This window comes from Terrapene carolina, unplaced genomic scaffold, assembly GCF_002925995.2.
Source record: "Terrapene carolina triunguis isolate 2854851 unplaced genomic scaffold, T_m_triunguis-2.0 Scaffold88, whole genome shotgun sequence".
Lineage (NCBI taxonomy): Eukaryota > Metazoa > Chordata > Testudines > Emydidae > Terrapene > Terrapene triunguis.
The window spans coordinates 13,124,660-13,137,631 of NW_020664439.1; the positions used below are offsets into that span (position 1 = coordinate 13,124,660).

General features: G+C 42.6%; 1 protein-coding gene across 1 annotated transcript in view; it reads right to left on the reverse strand.

Moving 5' to 3' along the window:
* PAX3 (paired box 3) overlaps window positions 1-12,972 on the reverse strand; it is a 96,507-nt gene that overhangs the window by 13,257 nt on the left and 70,278 nt on the right. Inside the window, exon 4 of the mRNA XM_026649877.2 lies at window positions 497-662. Coding sequence (XP_026505662.1) covers window positions 497-662 — 166 coding nt within the window. The remainder of the gene's footprint in view (window positions 1-496; window positions 663-12,972) is intronic.

Below are 12,972 nucleotides of genomic sequence, written 5' to 3' on the forward strand. Positions count from 1 at the left end.
TATCATCTGATGGCTATTCAGTACATGTGTGAGGTGGTTGGTGACTTCAGTCCAATTCCTACTGGACACATATCAGGCATAAAAATTTCCAGTTGGCAGTTGTCACTAGCAACAGAGAAGATTGAATGAACATAGTGATTGACGACCTATCCTCCACCATGCACTGGGACATGGCAGAGTTGAGACATAATGGTGGGAGAGGATGGGGACATTTGCACAACCCCTGCCAATGCTGTACCTCTCCCAAGGATAGGGGACTTCAGTATCCAAGCTAAGACTGTCAGTCTGGCACTGGCACCATTCATAGGCAATCAGGCCACAAGCTAGTGAAGCCAATGGGAATAGTCACATGTTAAATGTACGAGTTTTGCTGTCTTGAGGCCTACATTCATCCAAACCATTTTCAAAATTTGAAGAATAGAATGTTTCTAAAGTGGGTTTACATGGAAAACCACTGATAACGCCGTTTAAATGAAACATCTGTCCCCTACTGTACCTTGTGGTATGGAGGTGGGTTGATAGGAGGGCTCAGATAGCTGGTATGTTGGCAAGGTTGGCATGGCAGTGGGTGGGAATCCTCCTGGGATCAGGTGGTTGAAAGCCATCAGTTGATTGGCCCCCGCCTGTTTCCTCCATCTAGCACGACGGTTACTAAACCAGACCTACAAATGTTTTAATTAGGTACATTTGATTTTGTACATTTAACATAGGCGCATTAGAAATAATGGTACTTTTTAATGTATTTTGCATTTGAAAAGAAGCTAAAAGCTCCATATCTACCACACAAGTCAATCTTCATGGCAATGAAATAAGTCCATGGCAGAACATTATTTGATCTAGTGGCCTGAATACAGGACTGAGAGTCAAGAACTGCTACAGTCCAACTCCATGTCCGGCACTTCCTCCTCTGCCAAGTCACTTAACCTACTATTTTCAAACATGGGTGATTAAAGTTAGGTACCTATATCCATATGGTGACAACTAAATGAGTCTCATGAGCACCTGCAATTCCCCCTTATTTAGATGCTTAAATATATATTTAAGTGCCTAACATGACAGATGTTAGTCTTGCCATTTAATGCATTCTTGGAAGGCACTCAGATGCTATAGTGATGAAGGCAGTACAATAACCTATACAGAATAGAGCAGGGGTCGGCAACGTTCGGCACATGGCTCACCAGGGTAAGCACCCTAGCGGGCCGGGCCAGTTTATTTACCTGCTGACGTGGCAGGTTCGGCAGATCGCGGCCCCCACTGGCCGCGGTTCGCCGTCCCGGGCCAATGGGGGCGGTGGGAAGCCACAGCCAACACATCCCTCGGCTCGCGCCGCTTCCCGCCGCCCCCATTGGACCAGGACGGCGAACCGCGGTGAGTGGGGGCCGCGATCGGCCGAACCTGCTGCGTCAGCAGGTAAATAAACTGGCCCGGCCCGCTAGGGTGCTTACCCTGGCGAGCTGCGTGCCAAACGTTGCCGACCCCTGGAATAGAACTTTAAACATGGAATGTGAACACCACAGGCCTTTGTACACAAATTAAATCAGTCCCTCCTAGCAGCTTTTAATGCACTCTCGTATGCACGCAGCACCTCACCCTAGGACTCCATAGCTCTGGATCATATTTTCACATAGAACCATTCTTGAAATTTGTTTCCAGTGTGAGACACAAGCCAGCTATTATTTAGGATTAGCTATGCATATCTTATCTAGAAATCTACTTTTCTTCAATAAACACAGTAATTCCAGACAAGCCATCTTCAATTCACGTTCCAAGTTCTCCGTGACCTACTTACAGTGGAATACCAGTGAGAAATAAAAAGCAGGATCTTGTTACTTAGTCAGAAATATATTGTACGTTATGAGTTATGACAAATGCAGTTCTCTTTTATGGCTAAAAAAAAATAATCCTAAATGTAATGGGCCAGGGCTGATGTGACTTCAGTGGAGCTATGCTGATTTATACCAGGTGAGACTCTGGCCCTATTTCTCGATCAGAGACACTCCAACGTTTGCAGTGTGGATCACATCTTAAGAGGATTATCTCACAGCCGTCTACCCTCCCATTTACAATTACGCAGACTGTCCACCTTCTCATTCACAATCACATACTAGTCCTGCAGCAACTGCACCAATTACTCCATGGAAAATTAATATTAGGACAATGTCTAATTTATGTTTAGCTATTTTTAAATATAATTTAGCTGGTGGTAACAAGGAGCAGAATTAGATCCATGTGACCAGCCACCTCATCACTGACCACCAGCAAGCGCTCTACAGACCAGGTTGGGAACCACCGATCTAAATAATACAAATCAGCTTTCTAGGAGTGACATGATTTGTGGCCAGAAAACATAATGCTATACAATGTCTGAAAGACACTACTGTGTTGCACCTTTCAAGCGTCCTGCATTCTAAGGGACATAATAGCACTTGGGTAGGTTTGGGTCATCATGCTCTCTGTCTGTCCCACATATGCTGCTCCACAGGCATCACTCTGAGAATATACAAAGCCATTTGACTTCAAAATTGGGTGGCTGTGCCACTGTATAATGAGAACTAGCCCCATCTAGACCCTTCTTTTGCCGGCATTGAGTGCTTCAGTGTATCTTTTCCAGTTTCGCAGCATCGCACAGAGCTGGACTGATATTTTGGCTAGGGGGACTGATGGAACCTCTTTTCCACCTCCTCTGCAGGCACTCCTCCTTATTTCTGTTGCACATGGCGCTTCTCCTTCTGGAACAACCCAAAGTGTTATTGCTGGGGCCTCCTTGAACAGGCAAGAAGTCAATGGATAAAGAGAGGATTATTTGGTGAATAATAGTCAGGGCAGACCCAGATCCACCAGTTTTGGACTCTTCTTCCTATCCTCCAGACTGCCTAAGCCCTGACCAATTTATTTCCCCCATCTTTCTCTTCCTCCAGAGTCACATATTTATTCACCCTCTTCTGAACCCCTTTAATTACCTCATCAGTCCCACAATAAAACATTTACTTTTTGTTGCCCCTGCAGCTGCATAAAGCGGATGTGGTACCTTGTGGAAGAGAAATGGGTTCAAGAGGGAGAAGATGGAGTGAGGTAGCTCTGAAGAGGAGCCCTGGGGGAAGCATGGAAGGGAAAGATAGGGGGGCGAAATGGGGACTGGAAAAGAGAAATTGGGCTGAGGAGGCAGTGGGCAGCAGCGCCGCCTAGTCACAAGCTATGACTGACACCCTCCCCCCAATCATTCACCTTGTGCACAACGCTCCCTTCCTCAGGTCACCAGGTTATCTGAAGATCTTAACATGTTTTATAAACATTAATTGAGCTCCACAACACCACTGTGAGGTGGGTATCAACTCCATTTTATAGAGGAAAGGGAAGGAGAAAGATCCTAGAATAGTTCAGTTCTATTCCATATAGGTTCTTCTATTGCTCTCAACTCCGTAGCATCTGACCTTCTTCCAGTATCATGTTAAGCAATGTGACAAATGTGTGCCATGTGGTTTGTTTTCTCCCTCATCCTCTCCTTCCCCCCAGGGGTGGGAGGGAGGGCTAGGGGGAATTGTGTGTGCAGTTTAGGTTTTGTTCTTTTTCGGTTTCTGTTTTAAATACACACACTGCTCTGTGTTTCTGTTACAGAATGCATGTCGAAGAAAGGTGCCTTCCACTTGGAACAGAAGGTTTGGTGAAATTTGTGGGAGTTTGTTCCAGTTCTGGACTGACCCCAGAGAAAACTCTTTCTCCCCGTCAGACAAGCTTTATCCTTGTTGTAGAGAGTTCCATTGTGCCTGAGGTCAGCCATGTATTGTTTGAGAGAGTAAAGTTTTCACCTCTCTATTCACTTTTTCCACATCACTCATGATTTGATAGACGTATAATATCCCCCCTTAGTCAACTCTTTTCTAATCAGAACAGCCCTAATATTTTTGTCTATCCTCATATGGAAGCTGTTCTGTATCCTTGATCATCTTTGTTGCCCTTCTCTGAACCATTTCCAGTTCCACTATATTTTTTCTGAGATGGGGCGACCAGAACTGCACGCAGTATTCAAGGGCACACCATGGATTTTTAAAGTGGCATTATGATATTTTCTGTCTTATTTTTACCCCTTTCCTAATAGATCCAAACATACTGTTAGCCTTTTTGACTGCTTACAATGCTTTGACAAACTTACAGTGCAAGGTCTTGATCCTGCAAATGGATATTCCCATGGATGTACCCACATGCCACTCCACTGACTTCTGTGGGGCTCTACGCAGGTGCAGGAGCCAATCTGCATAGATCCTGTTGAATAGTCAGGGCCTAAAATATTACTACTGTAATCCTACTTAATTGGGATATGCTACATTGGGGCAGCTGTTTTATTGGGTAATATCTATGAAAATTGATTTTGCATAATCTAGTGAGCAGTATTGGCAGAACTTCCACTTAGTGAAGAGGAATTTAACTAAAGCCATCTAGTGTTTAGTCAGATGTTAAATAGATGTGGGGTTTTAGTTCATAAATTTCAGCTCAATTAATTTACAAATCGAACAGTTTAAAATTAACAAACAAATATTTTCAAATTTGACTTGCTTTGTAAATCTCATTGTGACTTTTACATTAAGCCACAAGGCTGTATGGACTAGACTAGAGGATGGTGTTTATAACGTTGCATATGAAGGCACAGTTTTATTATGGTGCATTTTATATGTAATGTACTAACTATTAACCATTTTAGAATTATATAGAAACTGCTGGCCTGATTCTCTTTGCACTCATGCTGGTGTAAATCAGGAGTAACCACAATGAAATAAATGGAGTTACAACAGTGCAAAATTAGTGAGAGAGAAGAATGAAGTCCCACAAATTAAGGGACTAATAAGCTCAGTACAAATGGTCCTTAATTTTTAAAAATGAGCACACTGATGTTTTGAACCCATAACCTTGGATATTATAGCATGACAGCTTTTACTATTAGGCTATAGCTCTTCGATTTTCCTATAGTGTCAGATGACTTCAGAAAAATTCAAGACAAAGTAAACATGCTCACGAATATTAATCAGGGATCAGCAACCTTTGGCACGCGGCCTGCCACAGTAAGCACCCTGGCTGGCCGGGCTGGTTTGTTTACCTGCCGCGTCCGCAGGTTCTGCCAATCGCAGCTCCCACTGGCCGCGGTTCGCCGCTCCAGGCCAATGGGGGCTGCAGGAAGCGGCACGGGCCAAGGGATGTGCTGGCCGCTGCTTCCCACAGTCCCCATTGGCCTGGAGCGGAGAACGGCAGCCAGTGGGGGGGCCGCGGTCGGCCGAACTTGCGGACGCAGCAGGTAATCAAACCGGCGCGGCCTGCCAGGGTGCTTACCCTGGTGGGCTGCGTGCCAAAGGTTGCTGATCCCTGAGCTAGATCCTTAGTATATATATAACCACTGGAGACCTGATTTACAACTGTGTTACTCCAGTTTTCCACTGTGTAACTCCATTGAAATCTGTGGAGTTAGATGGTGCAAAACGGGAGTAACACAGTGGTAAATCAGCCCCAAGGCTTAACAAAAATCACACCATCACAAGCAAACACACTAGAAACTCTTTCTTTTCCATTCACAGCGCAGTTCAAACAGCATCAATACATCACATCAGAAAAGTAGTATGTTTCCCATTCTTTTGGCTTAACTTATGTGAAAGCCCCCATATAATGAATTATATCCTCAGATATATGAGAGCCTATAATGCCTTTGCATTCTTTCCTTACTTCTCTGCTATGAGCACGATAATTATCACCAAATGTTAACATTGTCCATTTTGCACCATAACGCCTGGTAGAACCAAAACACCAGCGACTCAGCTATTTTACATTTTGATTATACAGTGTAACTAGCCCTCACAAGTAATAGCAGGCAAAGGATCAGTGCAGGAGCTGATCAATGGGAGAGCAGGCCCTAAGCTCTGAGCATTGTACTGTGACATGTAGAATAGCCACTACCACCGTGAATTGTTTGTGCAAGCAAGAGTAATGCACAATCAGGCTGCCACATAACATACATCCAAAGCAGATGTTAATATCCCTAATGCAGTGTTGACGCCTAATAGGAAATATGATCTATTATTTAATATTTGTATTATAGTAGCACACACAGATCCTAACGAAGGCATCATTGTGCTAGATGCCATGCAAACACATATGAAGACACAGGGTAAACTTTTCAAAGTACCTAAGTGACTTGGGAGCAAAGGGACTTAGGTACTTAGACTCAGATCCTAAAAGCTATTTGGATACCTAACTTCCATTGGTTTCAATAGGAGTTAGGCAGCTAAATACTTTTGAGGATCTGGGCTTTAGAGGCTTAATTTCTATTGATTTCCAATGCAGGGCTGCCCAGAGGATTCAGGGGGCCTGGGGCAAAGCAATTTCGGGGGCCCCTTCCATAAAAAAAAGTTGAAATACTATAGAATACTATATTCTCGGGGGGGCCCCTGTGGGGCCCGGGGCCTGGGGAAAATTGCCCCCCCCCCCCCCCCCCCCAGCGGCCCTGTTCCTATGAGACTCCTAATTGCTCATTTTTGAACATGGGACTCAGGTACTTTTTTAAAAGTCTCTACAGTCTCCGACAGAAGAACTTACAATTGAATATATTTGAAGGGTGTTAAAAAAAGCACAGAGGGAGAGGATTTCTTTAAGTCTTCCTAGATACAGAGGATGACATCTAAGCTGATACTCAGTAGTATTTTCCTGATAATGAATTATAACAGAATGAGGAATAGTCTCCTAAAGGAAATATTGGAGACTCTCTCACTGGAGACACTTTTAAAAGTAGACTGGAGAAATCACTCAGGTATATGCTATAGGGAAGAATTTTGCACGGGCAGAGAATGGACTAGATTACCCAATAGACTTTTCTATCTCTAATTTCTAATATTTACGTCTTGCCTTTTATCATATTTTGTTTAAGCAGTTTGTAACTGATCAAGCCAATGTTGTATTTCCTAGATTTTGACTGAGTATTCCTTAAAAGATGCAGTTATTCACTTGGGATCACACTAATGTAATTAGGCTTGACATTTCAACAGTCTTATCATAAACAGAGAGTTTTCTATGTGCTTTTAAGGCAGTAAGATCTTTCAACCAAATGGGCAAAGCATTTGAAAAGTGAATTTTGCAAGAGACTAGTGGATATTTTGCATTAAATGCAGTCTGGAAGATATATCAAAGTCAAAAGACTGATGTATTGTTAATGACATTTCTAACTTAAGCCAAATAATTTGTTCCCTTTGCCTCATAGTGTTTTTCTTTATTTTACATTAGGGTTTTTTTTCCTTAAAATGTTTGTGTTAAGTTAGTGCTGCAAAAGGCGCTGCATTGACAGTGAAAGCTCTGGAGTCAGGAGTTCTCTAAGGCCTGGTCTACACTGGGGTGGGGGGGAGATAGATCTAAGTTACCCAACTTCAGCTACGTGAACAACATAGCTGAAGTCGACGTACTTAGACCTACTCACTGCGGTGTCTCCACTGCGGTGAGTCGACTGCTGCCGCTCCCCCGTCAACTCTGCCTGCGCCTCTCGCAGCAATGGAGTACAGGAGTCAACGGGAGAGCGCTCAGGGGTCGATTTATCGCGTCTAGACTAGACCCCCGATAAATCAACCCCCGCTGGATCGATTGCTGGCCGCCAATCCAGCAGGTAGTGTAGACATACCCTTAGAGTCTAGTCCTCCATTCCTCCCTCAAGCAAAACGTCTCAAAGAAAACAAGGGCCTTATCCAAAGCCCATAGAAATCAGTCTGTCCATTGTGACAGTGGACTTTGGATCAGACCCTGAGAGCTTACTCTGAGCAAGGAGTTGAGAATCAGGCCCTATGTATCCCTGGAACAGATACACCATAGATAGGTCAGGTTCCTCACAATGCCCCACCAATCTGCCCCCATCCTGTTCCAGCTCCTCTGAACGTCAGAGGGCAATTCAGGTTCCATGCCTATTCAGACCATGGCCTTTCTGTTGATTCTGCCAAGAGGGGTCCCCATTATGGTGGTGGGTTTTGTGATATGGACAGTTTTCCACTGGACTTGACAACATCAGAGACATTTCACAAAACAATTAAGCTGGGATTTCCAAAGAGGTATTGTGTGTCCAACTTCCATTGAAATTCAAGGCATCTAACTCCCTTAAGTTTCTTCGAAAATCCCAGATTTAGTCTTTTCGTTTAATCACTTCTAAAAATACTGTAGTTGAGTATTCTCAGAAAATATTTCAATGTACTTGTTTTTTAACATATATTTACCAATTAAAATGCCCCAAATTCAAGCCCTTGGCAGCAGAGAACTGGAAAACAGGATCACAGAATTATTTCCTTTCTTCACGACCGTACTTAAACACTGAACCATTTTTTTGGCCAGTATAGATCTATAGTTAGATAATTTACCAAGATAAATTCCTGCCTCTCTCCAGAGAAATGTCTGTAATTATGTGGATATTTTTTACCAAATTGTACAAAGTATTTTCTTTCTTTTCTTCTCTACATGATGTAAAATGGATGTGCCTCAAAACAGATTCCTTATAGCAAAGCAGGATTAACAACAGAGATGTGCCAAAAGGTGGTCACTGTCCCTGAATCTATACCTTACGCTACCCATCTTCTATCCCACAGGGGTAGGCTGAGTAGTTTGGACTACTCACTCTATCTACTTTAGGGGAATGCAGCTTCAGTAAAGTCTTCACTCTTGACACAGCTCATCCTTTCACATCATTTTTCAGTAACTGCCTAGCGCATGAGTTCAGTTTGTTACTTAAAAAAAAAGAGAGACTATTAAATCCACTGGATTGGATTTTAAAATCTCAATTTTAAAAGCTCACTAAAACCTAACAAAAGCGATGGCAAATTCTTTGTCATTCTCTCTTGCCTTCCTTTCCCCTCCCCATCCCATCCCTACAGAAAAGCAGAAAAGAAAGAAAAAATAACATGTAACTAAATATCTATGAAAAGAATATCCATTAAAAAAAAAAACTACTTGAGACTTCTAGGCTTAGAAGAGTTTTTCCACTTGCAGCTGAGCTGATTATTCTGTTACATAGCATTGCTCCATAAATAAGGCAGTAGCAAGCTCACCATTGTAAATTGGATTTTGAAATATGCCATCCGCACACTAATTTTTTTTTCCTCTTTTTTTTTTTTTAAGAATCAATCTGAATTTTCACACACATGATTTTTTTTTTTCCTGTAAAGTTTGAAACAAAACAAACAAGGGATTTGGGAGACAAGACACAAAATTAAAATAGATGTTTTCACTTTGTGAAATTTTTTCTTAAGCATATCATAACTAAAATTGAGGAGTTAGACTAGAAATTCCATATCTGGTGTAACCTGTTGCCTTTGATTAATTACAGGGAAGTTGTGAATGGAAATTATTTACCTATTAAGAACCAGAATTTGCCATCATTATTCACGCTTAGTAATACTTTATGAGTAGTTCTATCACTTTCAATTGGATTAGTCGGAGAGTAAGGTACTAGTTAATATGAGTATAGGTGGCAGAATGTGGTGCTAAATCAGAGGCATACACAGACTGCAGATGGCCTGCTTGGGGGCAACTGTAGGGGCATAGGCAATGGCGGTCCAAGGGCAGTCTGTGGAGGAGAAAGCCACATGGAGGTAGAGGATAATCTAAGGAAAAGCAGGTTCCACCTCTGCAAGCTCTGCCAACAGTTGGTGAGGCACTCCTCTTACAGAGCAACTCTTAAATACTTTTATAAAAAAAACTAAGGAAATTCCCAGGCAAAAAACTTGGTTGAGGTGGAAATAATGCTTCCCATATCAAATCAATTACTTAAGGAATAATGTCATAGGAAGTGCGGTTCAATTGTAACAACTCCACTATATTAGCACCCACTGAATGAATGAAAGCTGAGAAATTCCCATCCTCAAAAAGCACACATCTGCATTACATCGCTGACTTCAAAAGGAGAGGTGACCTAACTGGTCTTCCCTATTCTTGTTGATGGGCTGATTGTACATTACTGAGGCATGAATACAAAGTGCCCCCCACTCTTTACATGGTTACAGCGATAGGCGCTGACTCTGTGGGTGTTCCATGGCTGGAGCACCCACGGGAAAAAATAGTGTGTCCTCAGCACCCACCGTCGGGCCCCACCAATCAGCTCCTCCCCCCCACAGTGCCTCCCATCTTCTGCGATCAGCTGTTTAGCAGCATGCAGGAGGCACTGGGGGGATGGGGTGGAGCGAGGGAGGAGCATGCTCGGAGATGGGGGTGGAACAGGGTGGGAAGAGGCAAGGCAGAGTGGGGGCAGGAAGAAGCAGGGCAGGGTGGGGCCTTGGGGGAAGGGGTGGTGTGGGGGTGGGGCGTGGGCAGAGTCAGGATCAAGTACCTCTAGAGAAATGAGAAAGCTGGCGCCTGTGACTAAAACAAACTTCTGCCATATAGAGTCACAGAAATGTAGAGCAGGATGGTCATCAAGTCCAGCCTACTGTGCTTAGACAGGACCAAATAAAGCTAGACCATCCCTGACACGTGTTTGTCCAACCTGTTCTTAAAAACTTCCAAGGATGGGGACTCTACAACCTCTCTTAGAAGCCTATTCCAGAGATTAACTACCCTTATAGACAGAAAGTTTCTCCTAATATCTAACTTAAATCTTCCTTGCTGCAGGTTAAGCCCATTACTTCCTGTCCTACCTTCCGTGGTCATGGAGAACAATTGATTGCAGTCCTCTTTATAACAGCCCTTAACATACTGGAAGACTTACCAGCTCATCCCTCAGAATTCTTTTCTCAAGACTTATGCCCACATTTTTTAGCTTTTCCTCATCAGTCAGATTTTCTAAACTTTTTATCAATTGTTGTTGTTCTCTTCTGGACTCTCTCCATTTAAGCCATGTTTTTTCCAAAGCCAGAACTGGACACAATCCTCCAGCTAAGGCCTCACTATTGCTGACATACAACACCTCTGTTAATACACTCCAGAATGATATTAGCCTTTTTGCAACTGCATCACATTGATTCATATTCAATTTGCAATCCCCTATAATCTCCAACTGCTTTTCAGGAATGTTACCACCTAGTCCATTATTTCCCATTTTGTAGTTATTCATTTCATTTTTGCTTCTTTAGTACACACTTTGAACTTGTCTTTATTGAATTTCATCTTGTTGAATTCAGGCCAGTTCTCCAATTTGTCAAGGTCTTTTTTAATTGTAATCCTGTCCTCCAAAATGCTGGCAACCCCTCCAATCTTGGTGTCATCCTCACATCTTGTAAGTATACTCTTCACTTCATTATCCAAGTCAATAATGATAATATTGGCTAGTAACAGATCCAGGACTGACCCTTGTGGCATCCTACTAGATATGGCCTCCCAGTTTGACAGCAAACCACTGGTAACTACTTTTTGAGTACGGTCTTTCAACCAGTTGTTCACCCACCCTATAGTAATTTCATCTAGGCTACATTTCCCTAGTTTACTAATGAAACTGTCATGTGAGACTGTCAAAAGCCTTATTACAGTCAAGGTATATCACATCTACTGCTTTTCCCCTCACCACTAGGCCAGCAACCCTGTCCAAAAAAAAGAGAGGGTGGGAATTAGGTTGGTTTGTCATAATTTGTTCCTGACAAATCCATGCTGCTTATACCTAATAACTCTATTATCCTCTAGGTGCTCACATATTGATTGTTTAATTGGTTCGAGTATCTTTCCAGGTATGAAAGTTAGTCTCATTGGTCTATTATTCCTTGGGCCATCTTCAAGGCCATACACAATCACTTGGAAAGGACAGGATTTCACATCCCTTCACCAAAATTTATCACATTAGGGATAATCCCCCACTCTGCAAATATATGGCTTTTCAAATGTGAAGTACGTGTCATACTGCAAAACTGTTCAAAAAGATACAAAGCTGTCATACCTTACAATGCTATAAACTTTGTAAAGGCTAACAAAGAAATTACTTTCCTAGGGCACAGGATCATTGGGGATGTACATCTCAAAAGCCATGTTCTTCAGAGTTCCTCAAGTATACAGATAATCTATAGCTTGGCTGGAGTGATTTAAATTGTCTGCAACAGGCTGTGAATGTCTTAGAGCCTTATCAAGATACTGGGTCTGATTCATGGTTATGATCTGGCCCCTTTGCACCTCTCACTGTAGAGAGTGTGCTAGTGAAGGAAGGAGGCATGCAGGGGGCAGAGAAGTGGAACATCTCTCTATTACACCAATCTTCCACTGGTGTAAAGTCCTTGAGGTAGACCAGCCCTAAGTCTGAGCCCCACTGCCCAGCACTGAAGCCCTCAAGCTTTGGCGTCCCCCTCCCCCCCCCAGGGCAGCAGGGGTGGTGGGGCTTCGGTCCCCCCTCCCAGGGTCATGTAGTAATTTTGGTTGTCAGAAGGGGGTCGCAGTGCAATGCAGTTTGAGAAACCCTGGTTTAGACATTTATTTTATATTATTAAGAGTATAATTTTAAAAAGTCAAAATCAAAATGAAACATTTCTCTTTTTTAAAATTTCATTCCCAAGAAATTCTGGCTTTTCATTCCAATTCAGAACAATAAAAAATAAAATAAAATAAAGTAAAAGGTTGAAATTCCATCCTGCAGAATGGAAATGGCTGTTCCCAACCAGCTCCATAACCATAATCTTCTACACACACAAAACCCCATCATTAGCATAGAGTTAAGGTAATTCAAGAGCATCGCCTGACCAAAAAAAAAAAAAAATACAAATCCAAGTCATCACATGCGAAAGCAACATTAAATGTGTACAACTTCATCTCTAATGTCTCACTACACAAACAAACATCATTACACTCACAAGCTCCCCATCTACAGAACAATCCCACTTCCTTTCTATCCTAACATATATGTCCATTTCCCCAATATCACACACATAAACTTTACCACTGTACACATGTCTATGGGAATAAACCTTAATCTAATTGAGAATGGAGTTCACATTCTGACTGAGTGTGACTTGAACTGGATATGCCCAATCTCCACCATACTCTTTACCCTCCCTC